Raw genomic sequence first — 18,717 nt, forward strand, 5'->3', positions numbered from 1 at the left:
ATAAACAACCACACAGATACACATACACACACACACACACACACACACACACATATTGGGGTTTATAATGTGCTTTTACTTTCGTTTTAATCTCTTATTTATATTTGCATTTGTGTACATTATTCACTTTAAACAAATGTGATGAGCATGACTGTTTAAGTGCTCTGGAAATATACTCGTTTCTTTTCCAAAACTTAAAAAAACAAACATACAAACAAACAAAACCAACAACTTATCTAACCCTTAGGAAGGGGATGATGTTGTCCTTGGCAATAGCCTGGAGGAGGCGGGGAGCGCCAGTCAGTGATTGGAGCCCTGCGCCACAGGTAGAAAAGAAAGAGCCAATCACGATGACCCAGGGGGTGGGCCACGCTAGTGTGCCTACAACCAGATTTCCCTTCACCGAGTCTCCAAACCTAGAGGACACCCAGTGTGTTTTTTAAGAGTTTAGTAATGACAGTTACAGAGTTTGGGACAGAAATACAAGACCTACGGTGTTACATTGCTTTTTCGTCTTTTTTTTGGGGGGGGGGGTTCCCCCTTTTTCTCCCCAATTGTATCCGGCCAATCACCCCACTCTTCCGAGCCGTCCCGGTTGCTGCTCTACCCCCCTCTGCTGAGCCGGGGAGGGCTGCAGACTACCACACGCCTCCTCCGATACATGTGGAGTCACCAGCCGCTTCTTTTCACCTGACGGTGGAGTTTCGCCAGAGGAACGTAGCGCATGGGAGGATCATGCTATTTCCCCCGTTCCCCCTACCCACCGAACAGGCCCCCCCGGCCAGAGGAGGCGCTAGTGCAGCGACCAGGACAAATACCCTCTTCCAGCTTCGCACCCGCAGACACGGGCCAACTGTGTCTGTAGGGATGCCTGACCAAGCCGGAGGTAACACGGGGATTCAAATCAGGATCCCCGTGTTGGTACGCAATGGAATAGACCATTACGCTACCCGGATGCCCCCCCGTGTTATAGTGTTTTTACATTATGACTACATCAGTTAACAAACACACACACACACACACGTATACTGACTTGTCTCTGAGCACCACTCCATCGATGCATGCGCCAAACAGAACCACACTGCTCAGGTCTGAATGGACAGCACTAAGGAAAGCAAAACACTGATCGAGTTCAAATCAGATCAAATCTATCTCAGGTGCTTTTTCCAAGTGTAATGACACACTTTACCACGTTACCGAGCATCACAAAGCAAATAAGCACAGACGTCCAAGTAGCACTCACATAACCTTTTGTAGAACATTTCCATTGCATCTTTTAGGCAATTTGCTGACATCTGAACTCCAGAGTGATTTACAATGACACAGTAATACAATACGCTTCAGTCCCAGAAAACACCAACGTGAGAGGGAAGGTCGAAAAAAGAAATACAAGGAGGGAGACAGGGTGGAATGTTTAAGCGAGCAATCGGATCATCTGGAGAGGAACTTTCAGTGGGGGGAATGTAACGTGATCTGTGTGAAGTCCTGCGGTCAGTTTTCAGCCATGACAGCAGAAGAGCTGATTTCTGCTTTTGTGAGGAAGAGAAGAGAAGATACCAAATCCTCATCACAGCTTGTAGATACAGTGAATGTAATCAATCAACAAGGATTTGGCTTTTAATTTCTCAATCTGCAGCTTGCCCATCCATCCATCCATTTTCCGAACCGCTTATCCTGTTCTCGGGGTCACAGGGATGCTGGAGCCTATCCCAGCAGTCACTGGGCGGCAGGCGGGGAGACACCCTGGACAGGCCGCCAGGCCGTCACAGGGCCGACACACACACACACACACACACACACACACACACACACACACACACACACACACACACACACACACACACACACACACACACACACACACTTACACCTAGGGACAATTTAGTACAGCTAATTCACCTGACCTACATGTCTCTGGACTGCGGGAGGAAACCGAAGCACCCGGAGGAAACCCATGCAGACACAGGGAGAACATGCAAATTCCACACAGAGGACAACCCTGGATGACCCACCAAGGTTGGACTACCCCGGGGCTTGAACCCAGGACCTTCTTGCTGTGAGGTGACCACGCTAACCACTGCGCCACCATGCCGCCCCAATGAATAATAAATTAATCTTATATAGCGCTTTTCTAATAGTCAAAGTCGCTTTACAACAAACGGGATGAAACAAGACAACAGATAAACATAACACAGATAACAAAGCGAAATACATCAAATATCAAATCCCAATGCCCCAGTGCAGCGATGGGGACACTGTAGTGTGGCAGATGCCGTCCTTCGGATGAGATGCTAAACTGAGGTCCTGACTCACTGTGGTCATTAAAGTTCCCATGGCACTTATCGCAAAGAGTAGGGGGTCCCTGGTGTCCTGGCAAAATTCCCAACCTGGCTTTCTCCATCTGGCCACCTAATCATCCCCCCATGTAATTGGCTCAATGATTCCTCTCTCTCCACCTCGAGCTGATGTGTGGTGAGCGTTCTGGCGCAAAATGGCTGCCGTGCATCACCCAGGTGGGGGCTACACATTGGTGGTGGTTGGGGTGAGTTTCTCCCCTTCACTGTGAAGCACTTTGGGTGTCTAGAATAGCACTATATAAATATAATGATTATTGTTATTATTACATTATTATATTTTGATTTAGTGGTACTTGCTTATTCAAGCATAGCTGACGCCATACTTACGGCAGCGGCACGTAGTAGCTCCTCCAATATTGCATGTTGTTTCCTACATTTCAAATTTCATATGTGGGCATTTGGGTTTTGCTTGTCACCAGTGCCTCAAGTGGGCTGGTACTCATTGTACACCATGCTAGCACTTCCAAATTCTGCTTTTACGAATACCAGGACTTTTTCTTACATATCGCCACATCTCATAACCTGTGGGTATGCACCTTACTGATGCCCCACTTCAGCTTCTCGCCCTCAAAAACCACTGGTTGTGTCTGAAATTGTGTGCTAAATAGTAAAAAGAGAGCCAATTTGTAGTCCAAGCTTTGGCTTTTAAATTTGGTGGTGTCCACCGAGTTACACGCTGTTTGTTTAATGCTCCGTTTTGTGTATCATCATCCCTCATCCCTCCTGTGCGCCACTTCCAAGTGCCCTTCACTTTCTTCTCTTGGATCGCCACCTTGCCATGGTGGAGAAGCTTGCATGTACTAATGATCCCAAGCGCTATGCCGTCTGGAGCTTGGCTCCTGGTAGGGTCACCCAAGGCGGATAGGCCAAGGGGGAAGTTCCAGATGAAATGCCATCCAACAAAGACCTCAATGGCGGAACTGGTGGAAGATAGTATCTCCAGGTCACAACGGCAGTGAAGGCAGATGAAGGCTGCAACAGAGGGTGGTCCCCAATCGTCTTGGTTCTCCATGCCACTGGACTCTGGTCATCCCCTACCAAGGACCTAATGGTGGCTGCAGGCGCATCAGCCACTCCACGTAAAAAGCTGTCATACACAGGCATCCTCCCACAAGGATACCCGCAAGGACCTAGGAGGGCAGTCATACTCAACCCCGCTGATGATGATGATAATGCCCTTCACTTTGGGAATGAATGGGCTACATTACGTTTCAACCAAGAGACAACATTGTTAAAACTCACCACAAAAGTTAATTACATGGACCATCTGACTTTGACTAGTGGTTATTTCAATGCCACCGAAGAGCTTGTCTCAGTCCTTTGGTTGTTGAGATGCTAGAGGCTGTTAGTTTGCGAGCAATGTTGGAACATTTCAACATTTTTCCTATGAACTTCGCAGCATAGCTGACAACAAGAAAGGGCTCAATATGATGTTTCAATATATACAAAAAACTGCTCAAACCAGAGCAAATTAAGGCACCGGCATTCGTCACTTGTAATTTAGGGTGATTTGGGAAGTTAAGCTTATTTCACCGTTAGCTAATTGTAAGTTGCTTTGGATAGAAGCGTGAGAAAAATGCCTGAAATGTAAAAATAAAACAAGACAACTTTACTGTGGGTGTTTTCTTACAACATTCTGCTTTACTGGAGGATGCTTTACACTGACTGGATGCGTGGGACCACTTGAAACAAACTGTTATGAAATCTCTTGGCTAAAAATGATGGTAAAAATACTGAAATATGGCAGAGGCGGGACCTTGGCACTCTATGTATAAATATAAAGATGGTTTTGATGTTCCTGTGTGAACACTTTAGATTAGACTGTCTTTATTGTCCATGATGGCGGAAATTTGCCTTCCAGCATAACATAGCTTTAAAAGTATACAACAACCATCTCTGCTGACAATTTCTACAGAGCATGGGCTGAAATTATTGTGTGCTATTTAAAACTGTTTTGTCCTCTTCTTTTAACTTGTGTACCTCTTTGAAGAAAACATTGCATAACCCCCTGCCATAATACAATATAAATGGACTGAAAAGCCATCACCTGCCTCTGCATTTTGTTACACGAGCCAGCAGGCGGGCTTTACATCAAGACTATCCCTTCCTGAAATTCCCTCAACTACTCCAAATACAAACCTTCTTCTGGGATGCAAAATGTAGCAGTAGTACCAGTAAATTTAGAAATTTTCACAGTGGCCTCCCATGCTGAAAATGCATACACTCATAGTACCTTGTGCTTTGGATAAGTGTCAATCAACTGATATAAAAGGATACAGACAAGGGAGGTGGTGAGGATGGCCAGAATGGTCCCTATGGGTATTGAACGCTGAGCATCCTTCAAATCCCCCGACCGGTTGGAACCAGCCATGATTCCTGAGAAAGTAATAGTAATTAAGAAACAACTACTATTTTCAATAGTCGCAGAATTGGTAATAATAAGTGGTACTGATTAACAGATAACTTTATCAAATTGACTCGGGAATTTTTCAATTTCAAACAGTGCTTTTGCAGTGTATTCATATCAAGATTTCTTTAAATGAAGGGGAGTGAGGTTGAGAGTATTTTTTCAGTGTAAATTCAATCATATTTTATTGTAATGTATATATTAATTTCCCTCGGACAGGCTTACTGTCCTTAATCAATGGATTGGTCCAAATTGATATGTATATAGCATATTTTTTTTCTTTCCAGGAACCATCAATGGTGTTGATAAAAGTGCTCAGCAAATGAGGAGTGGAATATTAAGATAGATATAGGAAAAAAACTTTAATACAAAACAGAACAAACTTGTTTCGTGCGTCACACTCATCAGCTGTGAAGAGTGTTTGACGCACGAAACAAGCTTGTTCTGCTATGTATTAAAGTTTTTTCCCCCTATATCTATCTATCTATATATCTATATATCTATCTATCTATCTATCTATATATATAGATATATATATATATCTATATATATATATAGATATATATATACACGTACAGTGCATCCGGAAAGTAATCACACCCCTTCACTTTCCCCACATTTTGTTATGTTACAGCCTTATTCCAAAATGGATTAAATTCCTTTTTTTTCTCATCAATCTACACACAATACCCCATAATGACAAAGTGAAAAAGGTTTTGTAGAAATTTTTGCACACTTATTAAAAATAAAAAACTGACATATTGCATGTACATAAGTATTCACACCCTTTGCTATGACACTCAAAATTGAGCTCAGGTTCATCCTGTTTCCACTGATCATCCTTGAGATGTTTCTGCATCTTGATTGGCGTCCACCTGTAGTAAATTCAATTGATTGGACATGATTTGGAAAGGCACACACCTGTCTATATAAGGTCCCACTGTTGACAGTGCATGTCAGAGCAGAAACCAAGCCATGAAGTCAAAGGAATTGTCTGTGGACCTCCGAGACAGGATTGTATCGAGGCACAGATCTGGGGAAGGGTACAAAAAAATTTCTATAGCTTTGAAGGTCCCGAAGAGCACAGTGGTCTCCATCATTTGTAAATGGAAGAAGTTTGGATCCACCAGGACTCTTCCTAGAGCTGGCCGCCCAGCCAAACTGAGCAATCGGGGGAGAAGGGCCTTGGTCAGGGAGGTGACCAAGAACCCGATGGTCACTCTGACAGAGCTCCAGCGTTCCTCTGTGGAGATGGGAGAACCTTCCAGAAGGACAACCATCTCTGCAGCACTCCACCAATCAGGCCTTTATGGTAGAGTGGCCAGACGGAAGCCTCTGCTCAGTAAAAGGCACATGACAGCCCACTTGGAGTTTGCCAGAAAGTACCTAAAGGACTCTCAGACCATGAGAAACAAGATTCTCTGGTCTGATGAAACCAGGATTGAACTCTTTGTCCTGAATGCCAAACGTCATGTCTGGAGGAAACCAGGCACCTCCCATCACCTTGCCAATACCATCCCTACAGTAAAGCATGGTGGTGGCAGCATCATGCTGCGGGGATGTTTTTCAGCGGCAGGAACTGGGAGACTAGTCAGAATCGAGGGAAAGATGAATGGAGCAAAGTACAGAGAGAGATCCTTGATGAAAACCTGCTCCAGAGCGCTCAGGACCTCAGACTGGGGCAAAGGTTTACCTTTCAACACAACACGGGCCTAAGATCACAGCCAAGACTACGAAGGAGTGGCTTCGGGACAAGTCTGTGAATGTCCTTGAGTGGCCCAGACTTGAACCCCATTGAACATCTCTGGAAAGACCTGAAAATAGCTGTGCAGCGACACTCCCCATCTAACCTTACAGAGCTCGAGAGGGTCTGCAGAGAAGAATGGGAGAAATACCCCAAATAAAGGTGTGCCAAGCTTGTAGCTTCATACCCAAGAAGACTTGAGGCTGTAATCGCTGCCAAGGGTGCCTCAACCAAGTACTGAGTAAAGGGTGTGAATACTTATGTACATGCAATATTTCAGTTTTTGATTTTTAATAATTTTACAAAAATTTCTAAAAAATCTTTTTTGCTTTATTATGGGGTATTGTATGTAGATTGATGAGGAAAAAAAAGGAATTTAATCCATTTTGGAATAAGGCCGTAACATAACAAAATGTGGGGAACGTGAAGGGGTGTGAATACTTTCCGGATGCACTGTGTGTGTGTGTGTGTGTGTGTGTGTGTGTGTGTGTGTGTGTGGACTGGTGCTACTTCAAAACAGAAATCAACTTTACAAAACCAAACAAGCAATAGACAGTTATTGAACACTTACATATGTATATAACTTTGTTAAAAGAAACACTCAACAGTAGGGAAAGTGCTCAGCAAATAAGGAGCAAAACAGGCTTGTACTGTCTCATAAAGAATTTATTTGACTCACTGGATTATATATATATATTCTAAAGACAATAGGGAAAAACTGGAAGTTTGTACCTGTGACAGATGGGAAGAATATGCCCACCAGTAGTGTGAAGGAGGTGGCGATATCAGCAAACACATAGGGTTGCTGATTGGTTGCTGGGTGTGCGGCATTGGGAGAGGGGAGGGACTTTTTCTCCAGAACTTCTCCTTTGCTGAGGTAGGCACTCCATAGATTCTCTGACGGGGAACAGAAAATAGTTCAGTTTAGTCGTTTAGTCTATTAGCATTTGAAGTAACAACTGACCGATACGAGGCTCTGCTGTTTTTCATGAGGCTCCAATCATGACTGAGAAACCACTGCTAGCAACCACAACCTCAGTCAACTTTCCTGAACACTGTGGTCAACTCCTACTTGTCACAAGGGCACATTAGGTCTAAAATGAACAAAAGATGGACCAAGGGAACATGTCAAAGTGACAGCCATTATCCCAAACAAGTGGATGATGTCATTTTTTTTAAGGACCCCCCCTTTTCTCCCCAATTGTATCTGGGCAATTACCCCACTTTTCCGAGCTGTCCCAGCTGCTGCTCCACCCTCTCTGCTGATCTGGAGAGGGTTGCAGACTACGACATGCCTCCTCTGATACCTGTGGAATCACCAGCCCCTTCTTTTCACCTGACAGTGAGGAGTTTCACCAGGGGGACATAACATGTGGGAGGATTACGCTGTCCCCCCCTCCCCAAACAGGCGCCCCGACCAACCAGAGGAGGCGCTAGTGCAGCGACCAGGACACAAGGACACACACCCACATCCAGCTTCCCACCAGCAGACACAGCCAATTGTGTCCGTAGGGACGCCTGACCAAGCTGGAGGAACACGGGGATTCGAACTGGGATCCCTGTGTTGGCTGTGAGTGGGGGAGTCGATATGTTGTGTGATGTTGAAGCATTGTAGCAGTTCCAGGAATTCTATGACAGATTTACAGTTAGTGTCATCAATGTGGATATCAAAATCACCCAGGAGGGGAGTGGAAGGTGAGATGGCACATGGCTGGGTCAGAAAATCAGAGATGTCAGACAGAAAGGAGGGGTTTGGCTCAGGGGGTAGATAATGGCAGTGACCAAGGGAGTGGGACCAGTGACTTTGAAGCCAAGGTGTTTGAAAGAATGAGCAGCAGGAATGGAAAAGGTGGTTGTTTTAATGTCCTTCCTGTAAACAGCAGCAACACCACCTCCCCACCCCTCAAGACAAGGTTTATCAATTTATGTAGGCCGGCAATGAGATGATGGGTCCCAGAGGATGGTATCGGCGATGGCTGAGTTCATAATTGATATCGTTTTGGACTGTGTGGGTGCAGTGTCAATAAAATCAGGTAACAGAGTCCTTTTTCGGAATTATCTGAGAGCCATCAGATATCATCCTCACAAGGCAAACCAGTTGATCAATGTTCACAGATAGGAAAGTGGAAGCTAGCCATTAGCTCTGTTAGCTCCACCAGCTGAAGGTTGAGTCCATACAGTTCTCACAGGAGTGCAGGAAGTCAGTGCAACAATCGATGATTCATAAAATGATGATTATCCATAAAGTCCATAAAACAGGCAACCCATGACATCAATCAAAATAATCCAAAAAGTCTCGGGGACTTGTTAAAAGTTAAAAAGTAAGCAAAGCCACAAACAAACAAACCGCACCGGGCAAACCAGTTGCCAGCTCATCCATTTTGCCAAAATGGATGAGCTGGATTTTTTTAAGGAAACACCTCACACTTTTATATATTCTCATACAGATTTGCACTTTCCTGATCACTTTCACACAAGTGCAGGAACGCAGAACCTCCACACAAACACATAAAAACAAACATATGTACACACATCCTGCCTGACATTTCACCCCACATACCTGAAATAACTCCGCTGGCCAGACCAGGGATGCCTTTTATCTGGGAGAATTTGCTAAGGTTGAAGTAGCCATCACAGGAGGAGTTCAGCTCTTTGCCCTCACAGAACTGTTGCCATAGCGACGTGGTAGTTTCCACAAGAGTGTAGCCAGGGGGTTCAAAACTCGGGACAACAGTGCTGTTTTCTACTCGGAGAAATAATGGGAATTAATGTTAAAATATTTTCATTACCCAGAGGGAAAGGCATGATGCTCCTTTTTGAGTTTAAAGATGGGTCCGATCACCAAATCCCCTTATCTACACTCTGCAAATTGGTGTGTTGTGATTATATGTCTAGTTAAAAAAAAGCATTCACTCCTTGAACTGTGGGATAGTGGCAAACGAGTGAGACTATGAAATATCAATACCACCCACTATGAAGGAAACATCTTGATGCAAGTTATAGTGAGGCTAAAATCTTCAAGGTATATCCTGAGACAGATGTTTCTAGCTTTGAAGGTCTTGATTGCACCAATATGTAGAGGATGACACTAACACTGCCAGAATTAGGAGTTCACATCTCTATGTAGCTAAATAGGTAATGCATGGCACTAACAATACAAGAGGTACAGGCTCAAATTGCCCTTGTGGTTCATCAAATAAAGGAAGGTAATAATACTTTGAGGTTAGGGGTTACTTCTTCTAGGTAGCACAACAGGCAAACAACAAGTATCTATCTGAGCTTTTCAACTATCTATTAAGCTAGCTGAAGTGCTCCTAATTTGCACCTTGAGAATATTTTCCAATAGACTGAAATGGATTTCAATGTGACTTTTATGGTTTGTTGTGGACACACAACTCCTATGCTATGTTGTACGTGCTCCGCCTTCTAATGGGCTTCGCTGTTGGTTTACCCTTTCGAAGCTCTGCCTTAGCACCTGAGACAGATCTTTTCCCTTACCACCCAATCAGGTGGTAGGAGCCACACAGCGCCCGTCCACCTATAAAACCCCAGCGCCTCTGCAGCTTGTCTCCCTTTTTTGCTCAGCCACCTTGAGTATGGATCTGCAATTTTTTTGTCACCCTCCAGTGTAGCAGTCATATCTTTACTGACCAAGACCTGCTCCTCCTGCTCCACTGAGATGTCTTCACTGGACAGCCACCAAGCCTGTTTCTTTTGCCTCAGTTGGCACCAACTGGAGGAAGCCGAGACCTGCCCTGCCTGCCTCGCTCTCCCCCTGGGTGGAGCACGAGAACAGGCAGAAGCAAGATGACTCCTTTCGCCTCTCCCGCGCAGGCAAGCGAGGGGACGGTGGCCCGTTCTAAATCCTGGGCTGACTATGGCGAAGAGGATGACCATTGTGTCTTTGAGGAAGAGGACCCTTAAAGAGGGTCCTTGTAAGCCCGCAATGTTCTGTGGTTTCTCAATGTGGGGGCAGACAGGATGTCCAGAAGGCGGCCACTCCAGGAAGAATGGAGCCTCTCCCGGACATAAGCCAATCAGATCTGGCGTCAGCTCAGGCAACCAGTGGCTGACCCATTTACAAGCAGGGAGAACTCCAAGTGCCCACTGTGGTTTTCTCTGAGAGTGACCGACACCCCTCCGTTGGAGGTAGACATGTTAGCTCACCGAGTGTGGCCTCCCAATCTGCTTTATGCTTTTCCGCTCCTGCAGCCGAGGTTGCTTCACAGGATTCGGAAGCAACATCTGTCATTGACAGTTGTGGCGCTGGAGAGCCCAGGTGTCAGGTGGTTTCCAGACCTGTTACAACTGATGGAGGCCCATGGCCCTGCAACAGGCAGAGGGCGCAATCTTCCCGCGTCGAGTTCTGGGATGGCGCCTCATGGTTTGGAAGTTGAGAGGATGAAGTTGAGAGACATGGGCCTCTCTGAGGCAGTGATCGCAGCTACTCAGAATGCGCTCACCCCTTCCACCTCCAGGGCTTATTCTACATGCTGGCGGGTTTTTGTGGTCTGGTGCAAGGCCAGGAATCTAAATTCACATTCCTGCCCTTTGCAGGATGTTTTGCAGTTTTACGGTGGCCACACTGCTTCCACTTTGGGGATGTTTGCAGCAGCGATGACAGTGGGCCATGGCCATGATGGGTTTGGCTGCTTCACAATCAGTTCGAATTCAGGTTGTGAGTCAGCCATCTGAGAGCATTCTTTTCTCCTTCTCCTGTTAACAAGGAGGAGGAGCGCCTCCGCACCCTGTGTCCATCTAGGGCACTTTGGTACTATGTGGAGTGCTCGGCAACGGTCAGGAAATCCAATCGACTATTCATCTGCCATAGTGGTTGGGCTCACCCATTGGATTTGTGGCGCAGTCCATAGGAGTTATGACACCATGGGCCACCCCACCCCTGTGGACCTCAGGGCACACGCTAGGAGGGGGATTGCATCCTCTATGGAACTTTTCAGAGGAGTGCCAGTGGGAGACATCTGCTTGGCAGCTTTCTGGTCCTACATTTCGACCTCAGGGATATGACTGCTGACTCGGTACCCTACGCAGTGCTCGGTGCAGGGTCTAGGGGGCCCTCGTCTTCCGTCGACTTGACAAGTCAGCTGTGTCAAGACTTTAGCGGGCTGGTACAATGCAGTATAAGGCCCTCAGGTGGGGCAATGCTCAACCGTTGGCCTTCTGTTTGTGGTGCAGTACTGTACGAGACCGCCAGAAGGGGCAGTACTCGACGGTTGGACTGCTGCTGTATGAGGTGTTGTCTTGGTTGGTGTCTGACTAGTGTCAGTCAGGCCCAGCTGGGAGTACATTCATCGCTAACGGCCTTCGCCTTAGATGTAAACCAAAGCCCACTAGAGGGCGGAGCTTGTACGACATCGAAATAGTAGTTACCCTGAATGTAACTCCAGTTCTAAGAGTACGTGCGTAGCCCTCTATCCTCTAGCCCAGCTGGCCCTAGTCTTTGTCTCAAAGGTGTAAACCAAGTGTGAAGCCCATTAGAGGGCTCTCATTATAAATAAAATAGTAGTTACCCTGGATGTAACTCCAGTTCTATGGGTACGTGCGTAGCCCTCTAATGGGCTACACACTTGATTTACACCTTCGAGACTCAACCTCAGCACCTAAGACAGATCTTTTCCCTCACCACCCAATCAGGTGGTAGGAACCACACAGTGCCCGTCCACCTATGAAACCCGTGTCTCCACAGCTCATCTCCCTTTGAACTCAGCAACAAAGACTGGAGCCAGATGGGCTAGAGGTTAGAGGGCTAAGTACGTACTCATAGAACTGGAGTTACAGCCAGGGTAACTACTATTTCAAGAGACTATTTTCTTCTTTTTTTTTTCTTGTTGTTGTCCACGTAACCACAGCCCCAGTCAGTGTACCCACCACCCATGGATGTGAAGTTGGCATCCTCTCTCCCCACTGACTCTTTGGGCTTCAGCAGTACGGTCTTGGCACAGTGGTTGTCACTGAGAGCATGGCCACTGATGGTTCTGTTTCCCAGCATGCACACCCTGTGGGTATGATTAGAGCATCCTATTGGTCAGCCAGAACAGTGAGGGTATCGGCATTTGGTCAGTTCAGGTGCCCATCGGAGGATGACACAAGTGAGAATAAGAGCAAAAACTAAAATACAAGCACCCTGTACTTAGCCTAAACACAACCTTGTTTACTGTATATACCTAAAAATGGAGGTCATGCTGAAGGTTTGCACCAACTTCTCACTTTAGGGGGGTAATTTCATTAAATAATATTTTACATGCAATGGGTTCAAATCCTGGGGGCAGGATCAAACAATATTACCTTGGTCTATTTTGCCCTGATTGTATGTATATGCAGGAAGTACACTTTATAAACTCGGTTTTCAAAATAAAAATGAGGGGTGGTGAGTGACTACCAGTCCTCAAAGACCATAATTGTTGGCTGATTGACTGTTTATTAGCTGCAAATGTGGTAAAAGGTAACAGTGTGTTACAAAAGTGAAGTTCTGCATTTGAAAAATTTGCTGCTCTGTAACATAGCTGGTGATTTTAACAAGGTTTTTGAAACGCAAGGAAGGGGTGGTGACTACAGATCATCAGACCAACCATAATTAGCAACTGATAGATGGCACACCTCAACAGCACCATTTCTGCTTAAATATTTTAATGGAGGGAATTACTATGAGTTTCAGTGCATATTTTCTACTCTATGACCCTATTAGGCTTCCTACTGTATCAAAAACAACTAAAAATACGGAGGTGACCAACCACCAGGGAAAAAGTCTTTTGAAATATGGCATTGCTTACGGAAAGTCTGGTGGGCTGAAGGCAGAGACCAGTGCCCCGATGTATATGGACAGAATGGAGACGATGACACAAGCAAGGAAGATGGAGGCCAGCTTGTTGACATACTTCACGCCGACAAAGACCAGTAGGGACATCAGAAGGAGACAGATCGACCCGTACACCCGCATATTGTTCAACATAGCTGCCCCCTCACCGTCGGGTTCGCTGGTGACAAAGATGGCCGCCCGCGGCGCTATGTACATCTGCAAGAGTGGGAGAGCAGGGGGTAAATAAGGCAAAGTAAAACAGAAAACAGACCAGAAAAGAGTGGGTAAAAGACCGACAGACATTCTTGAGTCATGCTGCTTCATCAAAGTGACTAATATTAAGACGACATAAAGCAAGAAATACCGATAACAACAAAGGCATAAACAACTATTTCTGCTAGATTTCTTAAATCAGATGGATTAGCACTAGTAGTTGTTCAGTATCAAAAATGACTGAAGTACAAACTAATAGATTACATTATGGACACACAAACACACACAAACACACAAACACACACACACACACACACACACACACACACACACACACACACACACACACACACACACACACACACACACACACACACACACACAGTATAAACCCACCAGCAGAATCTCGATGGCTCCCAGGATGTACATGGCCCCAGCGAAGGTGGTACCCAAGTAGAAACAAAGGCCCACCGCGCCTCCAAACTCTGGACCCAGAGATCGACTGATCATGAAGTAGGAGCCCCCCGCTAGATTGTAGCGAGACAGGAAGAGAGACGGGGGGGGAGAGAAAGACAGATTGGTAGAAAGAGAGGGAGAGATACAGGGAGAGAATGAAGAGGAAGAAATCAAAGAGAGAAAGAAAGGGAAGCAACAGGAAGAAAAGGAGAGGAGGGAGCACATCCGAGTGGGGAGAGCGAGACAGAGGGAGAGAGAGGGAGAGAAAGGGGGAAGAGGTGTGAGCAAAAGAGGAACAGAGAGGAAGGAACAGGGCGTGAAAGAAGAAGATAGAGGGACACATTGGAGAGGGTGTAGGCAGGTTTGAAACAGAGATGGAGAGAACAAAGAGAACGAAAAGATGTGCGCAGAAGAGAGATGGAGATGGGGCGGAGGTAAAGAGAGAAGAGACAGAGAAAGGAGGACAGGGATGGTGGTTAGTACCATTAACATGTTGAGAGCCGACAGAGACAGAAGATAGGACAGCTGACAAGAGAGGCCGTCCTATGCTTGTAGGAGTAAGCATAATGTCACATAGGACACACTGGAGGCCAGACCTTCGGTCACACAGTGTTCGCTAATAACACTTTGCATTTTCTTTCAGCTGTATAGAGTGCCAGATGGATGATGGGTTTACTGCGTGAGGGCCAGTTAAACAGTGTCTGGCATGTTATTCCTCACAGGTTGGTATAATTAAATTTTCCAGTACTATCCTCCAATTGCATTAACTTTCTGTCACTCATTTTGCGGAAAAATCCACCCATCTGGTGCCCAAGGTAAACCAAAACAAAATGTAAGAATTATTTGCAAGGTGCATTTAAACCGGTTACTAGACAGAGAATGTGGAAAGACACAGCAGCTAGTGATTCACTAAATGCACAGACATGTACTACAGTGTGCTCTGATGTTTGGACTTAGTTTCCAAAAAGCTGCCTGACATGGGTGTTCCTCATTAGATGACTGCAGGAAGATTTGATATAGGGGCAACTGTTTGAATCAGTCCCCCCACCCCCTTTTCTTCCAATTGTACTAGGCCAATTATCCCCACTCTTCCGAGCCATCCCGGTCTCTGCTCCACCCCCTCTGCCGATCCGGGGAGGGCTGCAGACTATCACATGCCTCCTCCGACACATGTGGAGTCGCCAGCCGCTTCTTTTCACCTGACAGTGAGGCGTTTCACCAGGGGGACGTACCACGTGGGAGGATCACACTATTCCCCTCAGTTCCCCCTCCCACATGAACAGGCGCTCCGACCGACCAGAGGAGGCACTAGTGCAGAGACCAGGAGACATACCCACATCCGGCTTCCCACCCGCAAACACGGTCAAATTTGTCTGTAGGGACGCCCGACCAAGCCGGAGGAGGGACGGGGATTCGAACCGGCGAGCCCTGTGTTGGTAGGCAACGGAATAGAGTGCTACGCTACTCTGGCGCCCACTGAATCAGTTTTAAGTGGCAATATTATCAACATATAAGTGGAACAAAAATAGACTAGGGGGACAATGGGACAGCAATGGCTCAAGGAGGTGGAGCAGGCTGTCTGATAACTGAGGGGTTGCAGGTTCAATCCTTGGCTCCCCCTGGCAAAAATGTTGAGGTTGTTACCTTGCCTGGTTGACACTGCTGTCGGTATGAGTGTGTGTGTGTGTGTGGGTGAATGTGATGTATTAATTAATCATGAATTAATTGTTGCAGCTTGAAAAGCGCTATATAAAATGCAATCCATTTACCATTTACAAGCTTGAGATCACAGAGGCACTGCTTTAAATTCTCTGACCAGCAGAGGGGCCCTTGAGCAAGGTATTTCATCTAATTACCCTGTTGCTTTGCTAATTCCAAAGTTGAGCTGTTCAGCGTGGAAAAACCACAGCTTTATTGTGGGTAACCATGTGAATCTGGAGCAGGGCTTTGGCAAGTCTTCCCGAGATAAACAAAGCAAAAATAAAAAGAGCTGAGACAACTCAGTTGCCTAAAAGGAACTGGGTATGACGGGAAAAAAAATTATTGATCTTAAGCAAACACCCCTGTAGCTCGGCTTTTGGCACAGGGACACTTTTGGGAAACCAAGTGTACAGGTTCATTTACACATTCATCTACAATAAAAGTCAACTACACACTTGCTGCATCTAGTACTTATGAAGCGATAGTGAAGAAACCATAAGAGCTTGAAGCTGTTCAGATGAAAGAAAAATATGGATTTGTATGTCTAGCGCCATACAAGACATGTTAGAAATTATTCACGGCGATACCAAGGCTTTTTGTTCCTGCAATGACTTATCAAAATGTCATGGGAGCGTGTTAGTTGAAACATTGCACTACTTTGACATTTAGGAAACTCGCCCAATGGCGTTTCTGTGAAAGTTAAAAGTCAATGGTGGATAAATACACTGGGTTTTCAATGTGCGAACAGACAGAGAGCAGAAAGGTAGATAGAGGGAGGGACAGGACACACAGAAATAACAATTGTTAGAATAGTGCACTGCACATACACAAAGTTAACAGTATTAAACATGTGCTGGACGACAAGGGAGCGAGTGATGGGTGGACCAGGGAGGTGGGATCACAGATTTAGCCTTGAACCAGAATGAACGGACTATGGATAAAATGGCCCCTTGGCTGGTTAACAATTAGGCTGGGTGCCATGACACCTTTGGTGGCATCATGGTGGAAAAAAAGCTGTGACAAGCTCAGGAAGCGTATCACCGCAGCGAAGAGACAGTTACAGTTAGAGCAGTACTGCTGAGAGACTAGCCCTTCTTCTAACACGGGGTATCACCGAAACACAGAAAACAGCGCTGTGTTGGGGGTGACGGGGAGCCTCACACAGCCACCCCTGTATCCCATGAGCTCAGATTTCGCTCTGGATATAGGTCTGGAAAGGCCATTGTGGGTATAAGTGGAGAGCATAAGTTCTGAACTGGGCCAATCAGCCAATTACAGGGAGGGTTTAGACGATGACGACCAGTGAACAGTTCGGCCACTGTTCTTGTTTTCCAAATACAGTGATGTCCGCTGGTCATCACCATCTAAACCATCCTCATATTTCGCTCTTTTGTCTCACTGCCAGCTACCGGGCTCAGTCGATTCTCAATGGATCCTTTCCAGACTAATATCTCATACAAAAAACCCCCCTAAAACTGAAATGGCGAGATTTGGTTTGGCTGCGAGAGGCTAGGTGATGAGTGAGTTGACCTAATGATATGAACACAGCTCATTTCAATCCTCCCTTATTGTCTAGAAGTACACACACAAACATGCATGAAAACACACACACACACACACACACACACACACACACACACACACACACACACACACACACACACACACACGTACCAAGTCTCAAGTTATGGCTTTAATCTTAACGTCTTTCCTGTGCAATGTTATATAACCGTTTTTCATATGTATTTATTATTGTGAAGCACTTTGTATTGCCTTGATTTAGGCAAAGTGCTGTACATACATAATTACTGACTGTCTATTTTTTTGTTTTTCAGCTCAGGGTGACATCATCAATGCCTTTTCCCCCCCCTATTCATTTCAGAAACTGCGGTAAAGAGACCTTTCAATATAACATAATCCAAGTGGTGGGCTCTTGTAACCAATTCGCCTTTAAATTACTATGAGCACCACTTCTACAACATCATGTGGCCCAGTGAGAATGGACTGTCCACTCCTGTGATCGTGCCATGCTTAAATAAGTGAGATGCCCCGGACCACCAGACTCTGGTCATATTAAATAAACAATCAAAATTCAACAGAAGCCATGTCGAATGCAACGGATGAGATTACCACAGCAGACCCGTTCTAAGTGATGGAAAGGACAGAGGAGACTGGTTGAGGAGTACCTGGTACAACTCCATTGGTGGCGATGGCACTCATTGATATGGCCGTTAACATCGTCTGGAGGGAGGGACAGACATAGAAAGAGACATTAATAGATAACTCGAAAGAGACAGTGAAAGAGAGAGGTGGCAGAGTTAAGTAAAACATAGATAAGGTTATCTAAGGTTATTTGGTTATTCAAATCAAGTCAGTCTCTCAGGATGTTTTTTGGGGAATGTGTGTGCCTGTGTGTACACTCACACAGCAGCAACATACGAAGACGATACAGAGGCCCTGCAGCACGCCAGCGGTTCCCACCACCCAGGTGAGGCGCAGGAACAGAATGATGCCAAAGATGTTCTGCAGGCACGGCAGGTACACCCCCATGAAAGTTCCCATCTGAGGAGACTGGCGGGTAGACAGAAAAGGGAGAAATGGGGTACATCTTATAATATTCATCCATCCATTATCCAAACCACTTATCCTGCTCTCAGGGTCGCAGGAATGCTGGAGCCTATCCCAGCAGTCACTGGGCGGCAGGCAGGGAGACACCCTGCACAGGCCGCCAGTCCATCACAGGGCTGACACACACACACACACACACACACACACACACACACACACACACACACACACACACACCTAGGGACAATTTAGTATGGCCGATTCACATGACCTCCATGTCTTTGGACTGTGGGAGGAAACCGGAGCACCCGGAGGAAACCCACGCAGACATGGGGAGAACATGCAAACTCCACATAGAGGACGACCTGGGACGACCCCCAAGGTTGGACTACCCCAGGGATCGAACCCGGGACCTTCTTGCTGTGAGGTGACTGCGCTAACCATTGTGCCGTCCATC

At 46.0% G+C, this 18,717-nt stretch overlaps 1 protein-coding gene across 2 annotated transcripts in view; it reads right to left on the minus strand.

Moving 5' to 3' along the window:
* The window catches only part of LOC130130897 (solute carrier family 12 member 6-like), a 46,094-nt gene that overhangs the window by 14,010 nt on the left and 13,367 nt on the right, over positions 1-18,717 (minus strand). Inside the window, exons 4-13 of one of the 2 annotated variants that reach the window (XM_056300754.1) lie at positions 18,117-18,263; positions 17,879-17,933; positions 13,932-14,062; positions 13,297-13,538; positions 12,398-12,522; positions 9,069-9,251; positions 7,241-7,405; positions 4,635-4,733; positions 1,034-1,091; positions 242-416 (exon numbers count right to left, since the gene is read on the minus strand). In XM_056300754.1, the coding sequence (XP_056156729.1) occupies positions 242-416; positions 1,034-1,091; positions 4,635-4,733; positions 7,241-7,405; positions 9,069-9,251; positions 12,398-12,522; positions 13,297-13,538; positions 13,932-14,062; positions 17,879-17,933; positions 18,117-18,263 (1,380 nt within the window). Of the gene's footprint in view, positions 1-241; positions 417-1,033; positions 1,092-4,634; positions 4,734-7,240; positions 7,406-9,068; positions 9,252-12,394; positions 12,523-13,296; positions 13,539-13,931; positions 14,063-17,878; positions 17,934-18,116; positions 18,264-18,717 lie in introns of both variants that reach the window. The other variant, XM_056300753.1, reaches the window with a different exon arrangement.

This window comes from Lampris incognitus, chromosome 20 (genome assembly GCF_029633865.1).
Source record: "Lampris incognitus isolate fLamInc1 chromosome 20, fLamInc1.hap2, whole genome shotgun sequence".
Taxonomy (NCBI): Eukaryota; Metazoa; Chordata; class Actinopteri; order Lampriformes; family Lampridae; genus Lampris; species Lampris incognitus.